This window comes from Triturus cristatus, chromosome 10, assembly GCF_964204655.1.
Source record: "Triturus cristatus chromosome 10, aTriCri1.1, whole genome shotgun sequence".
In the NCBI taxonomy this organism is placed as follows: domain Eukaryota; kingdom Metazoa; phylum Chordata; class Amphibia; order Caudata; family Salamandridae; genus Triturus; species Triturus cristatus.
The window spans coordinates 896,042,505-896,059,887 of record NC_140593.1 but is presented as its reverse complement, the minus strand read 5'-3'; the positions used below and the strand labels follow the sequence as shown (position 1 = coordinate 896,059,887).

The 17,383-nt window shown below is 49.5% G+C and overlaps 1 protein-coding gene across 4 annotated transcripts in view; it reads left to right on the top strand.

The window, feature by feature from the left end:
- SMARCC1 (SWI/SNF related BAF chromatin remodeling complex subunit C1) overlaps nucleotides 1-17,383 on the top strand; it is a 958,790-nt gene that overhangs the window by 380,206 nt on the left and 561,201 nt on the right. For all 4 annotated transcript variants that reach the window (XM_085628643.1, XM_085628641.1, XM_085628642.1 and 1 more), the window contains exon 17: nucleotides 15,556-15,709. In XM_085628643.1, coding sequence (XP_085484769.1) covers nucleotides 15,556-15,709 — 154 coding nt within the window. The remainder of the gene's footprint in view (nucleotides 1-15,555; nucleotides 15,710-17,383) is intronic.

Below are 17,383 nucleotides of genomic sequence, written 5' to 3'. Positions count from 1 at the left end.
TCCCAACACCCTACCCCCGAGAGCCTGGTTATCCAGGCCTCTACTTCCCAATCCTCCTTCCCGACCGCCCCGCCGGACCGGGATTCCAAGAGGCTAGAACAGTTTGGCAAGAAGCTGTTCTCTTCCCTTAGTTTGGGCCTGCGGTCTTTAAACACCGCTTGTCTCTTGGACCGTTATTCCCACTCTCTGTGGGATACGGTGGAGGACGTGCTGCCCCTGTGTCCGGAGGAGGCCCGGACACGACTTACCCAGGCTCTGGCCGATGGGAGGGATGCAGCATGACATGCAATCCGATGTGGGCTTGACACCATGGACTCGCTGGGTAGGGCCATTTCAACCACAGTGGCGCTTAGAAGTCATGCCTGGCTGCGGTCCACGTCATTTTCGGGTGATGTCCAGAGCACTCTCATGGACATGCCCTTTGATGGCACTCGCCTGTTTGGCGAGAAGGCGGACAGTGCGCTGAACCGCTTTAAGGACTCCCGGGCTACGGCCAAGTCCTTGGGCCTCTCGGCCCCGCGGTCGCAATCTTCCACCTTTCGCCCCTTTCGTGGCCAAGGAAGGGGTGCCTCCTCACGTGCGCCTAGCCACCAGCCGCAGAACCAACCTGCGCGCGGACGTGGTTTCCGCCGTGGCGGTTCTGGAGGACGACTAGGTCAGCCCACATCCAACCCGGCAGCATCTGCCTCAAAGCCTTCCTAGTCCGAGCTTTCAGGCCCATTCCACGCCAGTGGCCGGCAGAGTTCGCCATCACCTGCTCCACTGGCGGTCCATCACATCGGACAGGTGGGTGCTGCAAATCGTCCGAAGGGGCTACTCCCTCCCCTTCGAGACGACCCCTCCAGCCATACCACCGCAGCACCACCGTATCTCGGGGGATCATTTGAATCTTCTCCACGAGGAAGTTTCGGCCCTCTTGGCCAAGGGGGCCGTCGAGCGCGTTCCTAGTCCAGAAGTAGGTCGTGGTTGTTATTCCCACTACTTTCTGGTTCCCAAGAAGGGCAAAGGGGGCCTACGCCCTATCTTGGACCTCCGGAACGTCAATGCCTTCCTCTGAAAGGAAAGGTTCAAGATGTTGACTTTGGCTCAGGTTCTAGCTGCCCTAGACCCCGGTGACTGGATGGTAGCGTTGGACTTGCAGGACGCATATTTCCACATTCCCGTCCTGCCGGCCCACCGGCGTTACCTGCGGTTCACGGTGGGCCACGAGCACTTTCAGTTCACCGTGCTCCCCTTCGGCCTCACCAGTGCCCCTCGGGTGTTCACGAAAGTGATGGCGGTGGTCGCAGCTCATCTGCGCAGATCAGGGGTTCCAGTCTTCCCCTATCTCGACGACTGGTTGTTGAAGGCGGGCTCGCCCCAGACAGTCGTCTCCCACCTCCAGACTACGGCGGATCTCCTGCATTTGCTGGGGTTTTCCATCAACGTGCCGAAGTCACACCTGAGTCCCTCTCAGAAGCTCCTTTTCATCGGAGCGGTTCTCGATTCGGCGCAGTTCCGGGTCCATCCACAGGAACAGCGGGTCCGGGATATACAGGCCCTGATTCCCATCTTTCGGCCTTTATCCTGGGTTTCGGTCAGGCTAGTGTTGCGGCTTCTGGGGCTGATGGCCTCCTGCATCCTACTAGTGCATCACGCCAGGCGGCGCATGCGGGCTCTGCAGTGGGACCTGAAGTTTCAGTGGGCCCAGCATCACGGCAACCTGTCCGACCATGTCTTGATCTCGGAGGGCACTGCACGGCAGTTGCAGTGGTGGCTCACGGACCGCGATTGGGTCAAGGGCAAGAGCCTCTCCCTTCCCCAACCGGAGCATGTCGTAGTGACTGATGCGTCCCTCCTGGGATGGGGTGGCCATATGGGAGAGGCGGAGATCAGAGGCCTCTGGTCTCCGGCGGAGTCTCGTCTCCACATCAACCTGTTGGAGTTGAGAGCGATCCGACTTGCACTGAAAGCCTTCCTTCCCTCTGTCAGGGGAAGTATCGTGCAGGTGTTCACGGACAACACCACCGCCATGTGGTATTGCAACAAACAGGGCGGGGTGGGGTCGTGGACCCTTTGTCAGGAGGCTCTGCGCCTCTGGACTTGGCTGGAACACCAGGGCGTCACCCTGGTGGTTCAACATCTGGCGGGCTCTCTGAACGCCAGAGCAGACGAACTCAGCCGCCGGTGCATGATGGATCACGAATGGCGTCTGAACTCCGAAGTGGCGCAAGGTCTCTTTCAGCAGTGGGGAGAGCCTTGGTTAGATCTATTCGCCACCGACGAGAACGCGCAATGTCAGCAGTTCTGCGCGTTGGAATTTCCAAGGCGGCACTCGCTCGGCGACGCTTTTCGTCACGAGTGGAGTTGCGGTCTGTTGTACGCCTTTCCGCCTATACCACTTCTGCCCAGAGTGCTGAAGAAGATCAGGCACGACCGGGCCCAAGTCATCTTGGTGGCTCCGGATTGGGCACGAAGGTACTGGTATCCCGAGCTACTCAGTATGTTGACCGATCCTCGGATACGTCTGCCCCTTCGGGAGGATCTTCTGTCGCAGCAGCAGGGGACGGTCCTCCACCCGAACCTGTCCAGCCTCCATCTCCATGCGTGGAGATTGAGCGGCGGCAGTTGATGCCATTTGACTTGCCTCCTGAAGTCTGTGATATCATTCTGGCAGCCAGGCGTCCCTCCACAAAGACGGTATACTCCTGCCGGTGGAACAAATTTGTGGCATGGTGCACAGCAAAGGCTGTGGATCCCCTTTCCGCCCCTCTTTCTGAGGTTCTACTGTTTCTTCTTTCTTTGGCGCGGCAGGGCTCTGCCCTGGGCACCTTGAAAGGTTATCTTGCTGCCATCTCTGCCTTCTTGCGGCTTCCTGATCAGCCTTCTCTTTTCAAGTCCCCTGTAGTTACACGCTTTCTAAAAGGCATTACTCACACGTTCCCTCCTGTCCCTTTTGTAATGCCTCAGTGGGACTTGAATCTTGTCTTGACATTCCTGAAGTGCGCTCCCTTCGAGCCTCTTCACAATTGTCCTCTTCGTCTTCTGACGCTTAAGACTGCTTTTCTGGTAGCCATCACCTCGGCTAGACGGGTGAGTGAGCTCCAGGCTTTATCTTCAAAGCCTCCTTTTCTGTCTGTTCATCCGGACAAGGTGGTCCTTCGGCCTCGTCACTCCTTTCTTCCGAAAGTGGTGACTCCATTTCATCTTGGGCAATCTGTAACCTTGCCCACCTTATTTCCGCCTCCGCATCCTTCCAAAGAAGAAGAGAGGCTCCACCGTCTGGACCCGAAACGGGCGCTGTCCTTTTATCTGGACCGCACGAAGCAGTTCCGGGTGGACGACCAACTTTTTGTTGGATACGTGGGTGCTAAGAAGGGGAAAGCGGTGCACAAACGGACCATCTCTCGGTGGGTCGTTTTGTGCATCAAAATTTGTTACTCCTTGGCAAAAAAGGACCCTCCTGTTGGGCTGCGCGCCCACTCCACTCGGGCCACAGCGGCTACTACTGCTTTGGGACGGGGTGTACCTTTGCAGGACATCTGTCAGGCGGCGACGTGGGCTTCGCTACACACGTTTGCCAGGCATTATTGCCTTGACAGCCAAGTCCGGAGGGATGGCTTCTTTGGCCGTTCTGTCCTCCAGGACTTTCTGGTGTGATCTTGGTTCGCAGACCCACCACCGGGGATGGTATTGCTTGGGTATCTATTCTAAGGTGAGGAATCTAACTAACGTGTTTCTTTCAGATGAACAAGTTACTTACCTTCGGTAACGATTTATCTGTAAGAAACATTAGTTAGTTAGATTCCTCACCGACCCACCCATCCTCCCCGTTCTGCGAACTGACATCTAGGGTTAAGGTTATCCTTTTCAGGCCCCATGATTTTATTTTTGGCACCAGTGTCGGTCTTTGCATGGCTCTGCGTTCCTGGCGCGGAAAGCTATGTTCAAGAACTGACGTCAGCGCGCGAGGGCGGCGTCTAAGTACTCCGACGTCATTCCGGCGCACGACGCCGACGACGGACGCGGAGCCGCAGACGACGCCTAGCGACGCGCAAGGGGTATTGCTGACGAAAAATCTTCCGGATCCAGTCTGACGCCTGGGGATATTCTAAGGTGAGGAATCTAACTAACTAATGTTTCTTACAGATACATCGTTACCGAAGGTAAGTAACTTGTTCATTAGTGATAATAATGACCTGGACCTGGTGGAGGAGCTCGACCTCACACCTTACTTACACTTGTCTTTCAAGGAATTGAGGTCCTTATGTAAACTCAAAAATTTACAAATGGGTCTGCATCCAACCAAACGAGGGCTCCAGGAGCTCCTGGCTGAGTATGCTAAAGACCACCCATCTGAACATGGTGATGGCCAGTCAGATGAGGAAAGGGAAACAGGGGAGGTGGACAACAACCTCCCCCCCATACTATTCCCTAGGGAGGAGATGGCACCCATACCCTCCAACTCAAGACATAGCATCTGGGCACCTAGAGACCACACAGGTGGCTCTGGTCCCAGAGACAACACTGGGGGACACCCCAGTGAAGAGGACAGCCTTGTGAGGCTGGCCAGAAGAATAGATCTAGAGTCCAGACTCCTGGCCCTAGAAAAGGAAAGGAGAGAGATGGGTTTAGCACCCATCAATGGTGGCAGCAATAATAAAAACAAGGATAGGGAGGAAACTTCTGACCCTAAAATCCCCAAAGGGATTGTCCCTAAATTTGAGGAAGGTGATGATATCACCAAGTGGTTCACAACCTTTGAGAGGGCTTGTGATATCAGGAAAGTAAAGAAACCTCTCTGGGGGGCACTCCTGTGGGAACTGTTCTCTGGTAACTGCAGGGACAGGCTTCTGACTCTCTCTGGGCCAGAAGCAGGATCCTATGACCTCATGAAGAAAGCTATGATTGAGGGATTTGGATTCACCACTGAGGAGTATAGGATTAGATTCAGGGGGGATCACAAAACCCAGACCCAGTCCTGGATTGATTTTGTAGATTTCTCAGTGAAGACACTGGATGGTTGGTTAGCTGGACATGGTGTGCAGGATTTTACTGGATTGTACAATTTATTCATGAAGGAACATATTTTGAGTAACTGCACAAATGAAAAGTTGCATCAGCATTTGGTAGACCTAGGTCTAATTTCTCCCCAAGAATTGGGAAAGAAGGCAGACCACTGGGTCAAGACTAGGGTGACCAAGACAACCACTGGGGGTGACCAAAAGAAAGTGGTCACAAAACCTCCCCAGGGGAAAGGTGGTGAGAATCCCCAAGATAAAAAGTCTGAGTCTTCCAAAGGGCCCCAAAAACCTGTTCAGGTGGGTGGGACCCAAACTACTCCCTATGTGCCCCAACCATATAGGGGGAAGAACTTTGATCCCTTAAAGGCCTGGTGTAATACCTGTAAGAAGCAGGGACACCTAACTGTAACTTGCCCCCAAAACAAAGCCCCTAAGGCACCCAGTACAGCTACTCCTGGGGCAGCAAGTATACAAATGGGATCAGAGGTGTACCCTGAGCAAATCTGGGAACACACTGAAGCAAGTTTAGTCTCCTTGGGAGAAGTGGAGTTTGCCACTGTGGCTGTGTGGCCCCCCAACTTAAAGAAATACTTACAGTACCCCTGGGTGAATGGAACTAGGGTAGAAGCTCTGAGGGATACAGGTGCCAGTGTCACTATGGTGAAAGACACACTGTTTTCCCCTAAGCAATACTTGATTGGGAAGTCTTACCCAGTCACCAACGCTGACAGTGTCACCACTAGTCATCCCATGGCCATGGTAACATTAGGCTGGGGGGGGGGGTTACTGGCCTGAAACAGGTAGTGGTCTCTCCAAAGTTGCCAGCTGCATGTCTGCTTGGAAATGATCTGGAAACCTCAGCCTGGGCTGAGGTTGAGTTAAAGGCCCATGCAACCATGCTGGGCATCCCTGAATTGGTGTGTGTGCAAACCAGAGCACAGAGCAAGAGGAAGGGTGAAAAAGTAGGTTTGGAGCCTGGAATAATGGCCCAACCAACCAAGAGGAAGGGCAAGAAGACTGGGGGACCAGCTTCTGTACAGCCAAACACTCAGAACCCCTCTCCCCCTGGAGAGGATGTAGATACCCCTGAGGGAACTGAGTCCATGGAGCTTGACCCTTACCAGGTTGAACTCTTGGGCCCAGGGGGACCCTCTAGGGATGAGCTGTGCCAGGGTCAGCGAGACTGTCCCACTCTTGAAAGCCTGAGACAACAAGCTGCTTCAGAAGCCAGGGGAGATGTCAGTGGTACCCACAGAGCTTATTGGGAAGAGGGATTACTGTATGCTGAGGCAAGAGACCCCACTCCTGGAGCCACCAGGAGGGTGGTAGTGCCACAGAAGTACAGGGAGTTCCTCCTAACTTTGGCTCATGACATCTCCCTAGCTGGACATCTGGGGCAATCCAAAACTTGGGAAAGGTTAGTGAGTCACTTTTACTGGCCCCAGATGCACCAAAAGGTGAAGGAGTTTGTCAGCTCCTGTGTTACCTGTCAGGCCAGTGGCAAGACAGGTGGCCACCCAAAGGCCCCCCTCATTCCACTACCAGTGGTGGGGGTCCCCTTTGAAAGGGTAGGTGTGGCCATTGTGGGTCCACTTGAACCTCCCACAGCCTCAGGGAACAAATTCATTCTAGTAGTAGTGGATCATGCTACTAGGTACCCTGAAGCAATTCCACTTAGGACTACTACAGCTCCTGCAGTAGCCAAGGCCCTCCTGGGTGTCTTCACCAGGGTGGGTTTTCCTAAGGAGGTGGTTTCAGACAGAGGTTCCAACTTCATGTCTGCTTACTTAACACACATGTGGAAAGAGTGTGTAGTGCAGTACAAGTTTACTACACCCTACCACCCACAAACCAATGGCCTTGTTGAGAGGTTCAACAAGACATTGAAAGGTATGATCATGGGACTCCCTGAGAAACTCAAAAGGAGATGGGATGTCCTGTTACCATGCTTGCTTTTCGCTTACAGGGAAGTGCCACAGAAGGGAGTAGGTTTCTCACCCTTTGAACTTCTGTTTGGTCATCCTGTAAGGAGACCACTGTGTCTTGTAAAGGAGGGCTGGGAGAGGCCTCTTCAAGAACCCAAACAGAACATAGTGGACTATGTGCTTGGCCTAAGGTCCAGAATGGCTGAGTATATGGAAAAGGCATCCAAGAACCTTGAGGCCAGCCAGGAGCTCCAGAAGCACTGGTATGACCAAAAAGCTGCACTGGTTGAATTTCAACCAGGGCAACAGGTGTGGGTTTTGGAGCCAGTGGCACCAAGAGCTCTCCAAGACAAATGGAGTGGCCCTTACCCTATCCTAGAGAGAAAGAGTGAGGTCACCTATCTAGTTGACCTGGGCACTAGCAGGACACCCAAAAGGGTCATCCATGTGAACCGCCTTAAACTCTACAATGATAGGGCTGACATCACCATGCTGATGGTGACTGATGAAGAACAGGAAGCAGAGAGTGAGCCACTCCCTGACCTCCTATCCTACAGCCCAAAAGATGGGTCAGTAGATGGTGTGATTTTTTCAGACACCCTCTCTGCCCAACAGCAGACTGACTGCAAGCAAGTCTTGCAACAATATGCTAGCCTCTTTTCCCTGACCCCTGGTCTGACAAACTGGTGTACCCATGATGTGGACACTGGTGACAGTGCACCTGTCAAGAACAAAATCTATCGACAGTCAGATCAAGTCAAGGAAAGCATCAAAGCTGAGGTCAGCAAGATGCTGGAGCTAGGGGTCATTGAGCCTTCAGAGAGCCCCTGGGCTAGCCCAGTGGTTCTGGTCCCCAAACCTCATCAACAGGGTGAAAAGAGAGAGATGAGGTTCTGTGTGGACTATAGAGGGCTCAACTCTGTCACCAAGACAGATGCTCACCCTATCCCAAGAGCAGATGAACTGATAGACAAATTGGGGGCTGCCAAATTTCTCAGTACCTTTGACTTAACTGCAGGGTACTGGCAGATTGGCATGGCCCCAAGAGCAAAAGAAAAGACAGCATTCTCCACCCCTGATGAGCATTATCAGTTTACTGTGATGCCCTTTGGGTTAAAGAATGCCCCTGCCACCTTCCAGAGGTTGGTGAACCATGTCCTGGCTGGGTTGGAGTCCTTTAGTGCAGCTTATCTTGATGATATTGCTGTCTTTAGCTCCACCTGGCAGGATCACCTGATCCACCTTGGGAAGGTTTTAGAGGCTCTGCAAAGTGCAGGTCTCACTATCAAGGCATCCAAATGCCAGATAGGGCAGGGCACTGTGGTGTACTTGGGCCACCTTGTAGGTGGAGGCCAGGTACAGCCCTTACAACCCAAAATCCAGGCCATCATGGACTGGATAGCTCCAACAACCCAGACCCAAGTCAGGGCATTCCTTGGCTTGACTGGGTACTACAGGAGGTTTGTGAAGGGGTATGGGTCCATTGTGACCCCCCTCACAGAACTCACCTCCAAGAAAATGCCCAAGAAAGTTAACTGGACAGTTAGTTGTCAAAAGGCTTTTGACACCCTTAAAGAAGCAATGTGCTCAGCACCAATTCTAAAAGCTCCAGACTATGCCAAGCAGTTCATAGTGCAGACTGATGCCTCTGAGCTAGGGATAGGAGCGGTCCTATCCCAGACCTATGATGAAGGCCAAGACCAACCTGTTGCTTTTATAAGCAGAAGGCTACTCCCTAGAGAGCAGCGTTGGAGTGCCATTGAGAGGGAGGCCTTTGCTGTGGTTTGGTCCCTGAAGAAGCTGAGGCCATACTTGTTTGGCACTCACTTCCTAGTTCAAACTGACCACAGACCTCTCAGATGGCTAATGCAGATGAAAGGGGAAAATCCAAAACTACTGAGGTGGTCCATCTCCCTACAGGGAATGGACTTTGAAGTGGAACACAGACCAGGGACTGCCCATGCCAATGCAGATGGACTTTCCAGGTTCTTCCACTTAGACAATGAAGACTCCATAGGACAAGGTTAGTCTCATCACCTTTCGTTTGGGGGGGGGGGGTTGTGTGAGAAAGTGCCATCTTTCTTGCATGGTATGCCCCCACTTTTTGCTAAATTGCTGAATGTACTTCGATTGAGTGTACCCTGGGTTCCTGCCAATCAGGTGCCCAGGGCCTATGTTCCTTCCTTAAACCACACAAACTCCAAATTGGCAAACCCTAGCCACATGTCAGCCCCTAGTAAATGGTACCCTAGGTACCCAGGGCCTTGTGGCCAGGGAAGGCCTCTAAGGGCTGCAGCACTCATTGTGCCACCCTCAGAGGCCCTGTACCCTTACACACACACTGCCCTTGCAGGCTGAGTGTCTGGGAGCAGGACAAAACAAAGAGTCGACATGGCACACATTCCTGTGTACCATGCCCATCACCTACACTGCCAAGGCATATGTCAGCCACCCCTCTAGCTGGGTGCATTACGCCTATGGTGTGGGCACAGGAGCAGGAGCCCTGTGCCCCTACAGTACCCGGGTCCATTCCTGGGCACTGTAAGTGCAGTGCTGTCATTGAAGAGTACATGGTGCTGAGAGCTCGTCAAACACAAGCTCCACAGCACCAAATTGGCAACACTGAAGCCTGGGAAGTTTGGTATCAAACTTCTCAGCACATTGAGCCCACACTGATGCCAGTGTGGGATTTAATGTACTAAGCACCCCAGAGGGCATCTTAGAGATGCCCCCTTACAGCTAACTTGCAATCCACGTCTGCTCTGAGGCTGCCCAGGCTGCCACACAGCAGACACGTTGCTGGACCCCTGGGTGGGAGAGCCCCTGCTCTCCCGGGCCTGCAACAATGCACATCCTGGGTGAGGTGAGAAATCTCCTCCCCCAGGATGAGCAAAGGGAAGCTTCAAAGGTAGGCCGCCATTTGGAGTTTCCCCAGGCCACTGCAACCCCCCACTCTGGCGGGAAGCTTGGCCGGAAACCCCATACAAGGACAGGGGATGTGCCAGCCTGCCCACCCCACCCCTCAGGTGGGGGAGGCGAGGTGAAGCACATCTCCGGGCTCTTGCCATCTTGAAGATGGGAGGCCCTACCCTATCAGGATTAGGCTACTGCCCTCCTCCCACAGGAGAGAGGCAGGATAGGGGATGTACCCACCCCAGGACAAGGACCCATTGGTCCCTGGCCTTCACCTACTTGTAACGCCCCTACATCTAGTATTTAGGGGCACCCTGAACCTTCCTTCCCCAGATTCCAGATAGAAAACTACAAGAAGAGCAAGAAGAACAAAGACCTGCCCTGCAGCTGCTAAAAAGAGAAGAAGACACCAACTGCTTTGGCCCCAGCCCTACCGGCCTGTCGACTCTCGAACCTGCACCAGCGCGGCATCTCTCGTGGCCAGCAACCTCGCCAACCCCGGAGGACCTGGCTACCCTTTTGGCTCTAAGCCCCTGGGACTCCCATGAGTAGAGGCTCTACTCAAGAAACCTATTTTTAACCCCTGGCAGCAGCCCGGAACCGCGGACCCAACACACTCTGCACCAGCCAAGCCTGGCCAGTGCCGGAGTGGACAAAGACCCTGAGGACGACCCCACGGCGACTGAGACCCCGAGTCCGGCACCCAAGGACCCCCCTCGACATCCCGGAAGAAGCCTGCAGCCTCAGAACCGAGTGCCACCCCAACCGCGATCAACCAGAGGATAAGTTTCCCGACGTCAAAAGGCACCCCTGCACCCGGCGCCCTGCGGCCCCCTGTGCCCAATCCCGGGGTACCCACCTAACCTACAACTGCACCCGGCCGTCCTGAAACCGCTGAGGGTGAACCAACTGTACCTACCTGACACTGGGGGACCCCTGAGTCCATGCCCGGAATTTCAACTCTACCAGTCGAGTACTTACCCTTAAACCGCTAACTTCATTTTCCTCATAGGGTAACATTGACTGGCTTTTTCTTCAAAAATCTTCTAAGTGTGAACTTTTCAAAACGACAAATATTCACCAAAAATCAGCCAAGTGACAAAAACGAATTTACTCACCTGCTCCTAGGTGAGCTCCCAGTGCTGGATCTTAGTGCCCAGCCCTGACCCTGAAAAGTGCTCACAACTATACTTACCTCTAACTCATTTTTCTCCCATAGGAAACCATTGTCTGCTTTTCTGTGAAATTTCTTCTAAGTGTCTATTTTTGCAAATTTGAAATATTCTTTTAAAATCGTACCATTTCTGCAAACGAAATTACTTACCTGTTTTTGATAAGAACCCCAGTCCTGGGTCTAGGTACCCAGTCCTGGATTACTAAAGTAATGATAAAGTACTCTACCTGCAATTTGAATTTCTTGCCATAGAGATCTATTGAATGTTTTCTTTGAAATATTTTCTAAGTGCTAACTTTTGAAATAGCTAAATATTATTTAAAAATCATTACAGTTATTAAGTCGACTTTCATCACTTGATTCTGAATACTGACCCAAGGCTGGATCTAGGAGCCAGACCTGGAATTCCAAAAGTAATCTGAAAAGTAATTTATTACAAATAGCCTGAATTTACCATTGAGCTCAATGCATTGTTATGTTTAGGAAATAGGATTGTTTATTGCAACCAACTGTGACTGTTCACACAAATTTATTGCTTAAGACAAAAGTGTTTATATTCAACCTCTCATTCTGAGAAAGTATATTTTTACCCCCTTTGTGGTTCTAAAAATAAAACAAGCATATATTTTATATATATAAACCATTGGCCTAGAGTTCAGTTATTGAGTGTGTGAAATCATTTGCTGACTGAGTGTGTACAATAAATGCTTTACACTGTCCTCTGGTACTGCCTTACTGCTCGACCAAGCTACCACTTTTGAGAGTAAGGTCATACCTAACTTTGACCTCTATCAGCCTCTGGGGGACTGTGGACTCTGTACACCCTGTACCTATTAGGGAACAGTATATACAGAGCCACTTTCTCACATCATATGCGGACTCTGCAGTGGGAAAGTAGTGCAGATTTTCACGGACAACACCACCGCCATGTGGTACTGCAACAATCAGGGCGGGGTGGGGTCGTGGACCCTATGTCAGGAGGCACTTCGTCTCTGGAATTGGCTTAAACATTAGGGTATGTCCCTAGTGGTTCAACACCTTGCAGGTTCTCTGAATGCCAGGGCGGATGAACTCAGCCTCCGGTGCATGATGGATCACGGTTTGTCTTCATTTGGAGGTGGTGCAAGGTCTCTCTCAGTGGTGGGGAGACCTTGGTTAGATCTATTCACCACCGAAGAGAATGCGCAATGTCAGCAGTTCTGCGCTTTGGAATTTACAAGGCAGCACTTGCTCGCTGACGCTTCTCGTCTCGAGTGGAGTTGCGGTCTTCTATACACCTTTCCACCTATACCACTTCAACCCAGAGTGCTGAAGATGATCAATCGCGACTGGGCCCAAATCATTCTTGTGGACCCGGACTGGGCACGAAGAGTCTGGTATCCCAAGCTCTTGCACATGGCCATAGATTATCCGATCAGACTGTTCCTTCAGTAGGATCGTCTGTCGCAGCAGCAGGGGATGGTCCTCCGCCCGAATCTGTCCAGCCTCCACCTCCTTGCGTGGAGATTGAGCGGCGGCAGTTGACAGCTTTTGACCTTCCTTCCGAAGTCAGGAACGTTATCTTGGCAGCCGGCGTCCATCCACCATAACTGTATATGCCTGTAGATGGAACAAGTTTGTGGCATGGTGCGCACCAAAGGCTGTGGATCCAATTTCTGCTCCCCTTTCAGAGGTTCTCCTCTTCATTCTTTCTTGGGCCCAGCAGGGCTCTGTTCTGGGCACTCTAAAAGGCTTTCTTTCGGCCATTTCTGCCTTTCTTCGGCTTCCTTACCAGCCTTCTCTTTTCAAGTCCCCTATTGTAAATCGCTTTCTTAAGGGCATTAATCACTTGTATCCTCCTATTCCCTTCGTAATGCCTCAGTGGGACTTGAACCTGGTTCTGACCGATGTCATGTGTGCCCCTTTCGAGACGCTGCATAACTGTCCTCTCAGACTTCTGACACTTAAACCTGCCTTTCTGGTCGCCATCACCTCTGCTCGCAGGGTGAGTGAGCTTCAGGCCCTTTCTTCAAAACCTCCTTTCTTGGCTGTTCATTCTGAAAAAGTTGTCCTTCGTACTAGGCCTTCTTTCCTTCCCAAAGTGGCTGCCTCTTTCCACATAGGACAGACCATCACTTTGCCCACCTTCTTGCCGCCCCCGCAATCTTCTAAAGAGGAGTAGAGGCTCCATCATCTGAATCCAAAATGTGCCCTTTCCTTCTATCTGGATCACGCAAAACAATTCCGGCTGGATGACCAGCTCTTTGTCGACTGAGGGCGCAAAGAAAGGTCTGACCGTGCAGAAACAAACCATCTCTCGATGGATCCTTCTTTGCATCAAACTCTGCTACTTCTTAGCGAAGAAGGAACCTCCAGTTAGGTTGCGTGCCCATTCCAACAGGGCAACGGCAGACACTACTGCTTTGGGACATGGGGTCCCCCTTCATGACATCTGCCTGGAAGCTACGTGGGCTTCTTTACACACGTTTACTAAACACTACTACCTGGACAGCCAAGTCCGGAGATTGCTTCTTTGGCCGTTCTGTTCTCCAGGACTACCTGGTGTGAACTTCGTTCGCAGACCCACCTCCGGGGTTGGTATTGCTGGGGTATCTATTTTAAGGTGAGGAATCCATAACGAATTGTCTCTTTCAGATGAAGAAGTTACTTAGCTCCGGTAACGATATATCTGTAAGAGACATATATTAGTTATGGATTCCTCACCGCCGCATCCATCCTCCCCGTTCTGCAAACTGACTTCTAGGGTAAGGTACTTCCCTTCAGGGCCCTAGTTTTTTGCACCAGTGGTCAGTGTCTTGCATGGCTTTGTGCTTCTGGCTTGGAATGTCGTGTAAAGAACTGATGTCAGCTCGCAGGGGCGGCGTGCAAGTAGATACAGCGACGTCACAACGTCAACCACGATGCCATCCGCGAACGCTGGAGTCGATCGACGCCACCTACCGAAGCGCAGGTGTACTGCTGAAGAAAAAATTCTCTGGATCCAGTCTGACACCTGGGGGTAATTCTAAGATGAGGAATCCATAACTAATCTCTGTCTCTTACAGATATATAGTTACCGAAGGTAAGTAACTTGTTCTTTAGGCCTTACAAAGGAATTTCTGGAAATATCTGGCGCAAGGACAGAGTCTATGACCTGGACGTTTGCACTTCTGCTAGTGCTCAGATCAATAAGAAGAGCCTGTGCACTTCAAGCCTTTTCCATACATTATGCTTTTCTTTGACTCCATAAAGCTGAGATAATCTTCGAGATAAATCCTGGTTTCAATCTTAGTGATCACTCACGCCCCCCTCAACAAGCCTGTGGTTCTAAAGACTTTAAAAATCTGTCCATGGAAGCACAGAGTGGTACACAACATAGATATACGTCGATGGCTGTAAATCTTTATTGACAAAATAAAGACTTACTAAACTGGACCAGTTTTTAGTTGCTTTTGGAAAAGCTCAGAAAGGTCACCCCCTGTAGAAACCATGTATTGCTCAGCGGACGGTGGCCGCTATTACTTTCTGCCATGCAAAAGCAGGTTGACCCCTTAAGGGAAATATTAGAGCAGTGGCTCTCTGTATAGGAGTACAGATAGCCAATATATCGAGGGTGGTATTGTGGAAGAATCGACTCGCATTTACCCAGCTCTACTGCCTGGAAGTGTCAATAAAGAAAGGCTCAGCAGTGGGACAGGCAGTGTTTCCACAGCTTCCAGTAAGGTTTGCTTCTGTGTTTCCATGCCATCCATGGTTAGAATTGTGTTAAATTGCTTTCTACTCTGCTTTAATCATGTGAATCTGGAAAGAAGCTAGTTCTTCAGCGTTGGCATCTTTCATAGATTCACATGTAGCCCACTTCCTGCCTTGTAGAGGTTAACCTGTCAGATAAGATCCTCTCATACTTATGCGAAATCTGAGTTACTGCAGTCATTGAATAGTGTGGTGTTCACTGTGCTGTCACTGCTTGGGCTTAAGTTTGTGTATTTTCAGCAAGATGTTTGTGTTGCTAAATTGGTCATCTTTTTAAAGCCTTTCAAGTCTGTTTAGGATTACAGTGCTATTTTAACATTACGATGGTACTCCCAGCTCAATGAGTAGAAAGTATTCAGTCTATGAAAGATAGTATTACTAGAGAACAATAATTATTGTAAAATAACGTGTCTTAATATTTACAAATTAATGTGATATAGTTTGTAACATTAAATTTCCTTGTTGGTACAGAGCTTGCAAAATTGGTCGGTACAGCTGTAAGCATAGTGTTAATGTTATTATAGCTGCAAATCATGACATTGTCCTTGTTCAAAGGTCAGACAGGGCTCCCTGGAGTTTGCTGCTCTTTCATTATTTTTTATTAGGTTCTCATTGGATTTTTATGCAAGGAAAATAATGTAAAATGAAAAGTCACCTGTTAAAGTAGGAATATATATTTTAACTTTTTTATTCATTTATATGAGATAACATGTACTTTTTGATAGCCAATGCCACACACTGCATGTTTTAACTACATTGGAAAGTTCATGGTCATTTCCATATGTTAAGCCCCTGTTTTTCTATTCAGAGTGCATGCGTTCCTGGAGCAATGGGGTCTTGTTAATTACCAAGTGGATGTAGAGAGCAGACCCATGGCCATGGGCCCACCACCTACACCTCATTTCAATGTGCTTGCTGATACTCCCTCTGGACTTGTGCCTCTTCATCTCCGAACTCCTCAGGTACAACCAATAAATGCATCATTCTTGTTTGAGTGTGTCTACCATCTTTATCCAAATTTTGTTGAGAGTCGTATAGGAAGGCAGAATTGGCTAGATATAATTCAGAAGCTGTAAGAGATTGATTTAGCTGAGATTTTTAATTGATATGTATGTAGTAACAAGAATCCAGGATCCAATTACATGTTGACTGTTAGTGATGCAATATATAAATTATTGCAAGGAAAATGTGATTAGCGGACGTCTGGTAATAGTAAGAGCATATAATTGCTATTAAAGATTTGGTACATAGTGCTTTAAGATTCAGTTTATTTTAGTGTAACAAAATTGAAGGTTTTTTTCTGGGGAATCCTCATCAAAGTCCTAAGCACTGAATAGTCCTGCCCATGTGCGGGCATTCCGGAGCACTTTTAAAAATCTTTAACAAACCTATTTTTATAAGGAAAAAGAAAGGGAGTATGAGATATTGTTAGCCATTAGGCTGCAATGCAAAGCATAGAATAGAAAACCTGTGCTGTTGTTAAGTACCTCACAGTACCCCCTGTGTAGGAAAGTGAGTTTCTGTTTCTGTAACTGTTGGAAAATGGCTCCTTTTTGCATGGTTACCCCCAATGTTCCCCTCTAATTTTTTTCCTCTTTGTGCGGCAGTATAAGGTCTCTGTGCGCTGCAACTAAGGCTGTGCGCCGGGAACCAGACCATGCATGTGGGTGCAGCGCCAAATATCACTCCAAACCTTTGCTTAAAAAAAATGAAGAGAGTGCATTTCCACACATGTAGCGCCACATGAAGTGTCTTAAGGCAGGTTTTCAATTTAGATATACACTTAATGACATGAATTGGTTACACAGGCAAGTACACTTTGGGTTTAGAAAATCACAGGACTCCAATGGTGGTATAATAATAAGATTTTACTAAAGATCCTCAACTCAAGGACTGTTCATAGGGTGGGGAATGTTGGGAGCCTATACAAGATCATATATATACACAATTACATAACATATTTACAATTTGATGTGCAAGCTACGGAGTAATGTCTGGATATCCTGTCAGTTTGTCACCAGTCCAAAAACTAGTCCCCTACAGCAAGTCATCGTAACAACTTCTAAAGTAACTTGTGGTAAAGTCCCAGTCGGGGTAATGAATGCTTTGCAAAGGCAGGTCGTTGTTGATACTGCGAGGTAAAGGAGGTTCCCCGTGCTTAATTTTTTTGCTGGAGAGAGATGTTTGTCTGGTTGCAGTTTTGACTCATCATAAAGTAGTACCGAGGGTTAATATGCCTGTTACAAAAATGTGTACCATACACTTAACAAAACTGTATTTTATGTGGATAGCTCAGTAGGTTACTGCTTTTGTTGTAGATATCCTTTTGTTACTTGCAGTTCATAAGTTACAATTATGATATAGGACCGTAACCTATGAAGTGTCAGAGCTGCTTGCAAACTGCATGGTATAGGTTAAAGAGTTGTTTTTTTCCTTATCTTTCACTATACTAATGATGGTAAAAAAGGGTTGGTTTGGGTAGAAATACATTCTTATTAGTAAAGACAACAGTATGTGGGGTCTTTATTTTCCTAATTGCGTTCAACGAAGGGCCATCAAATGTATTTCTGTTGATGTCTTCTGACTGTGGCAGAGTTAATGTTACTTGGTCGCTAAACTCAGACTTATGTTCATTA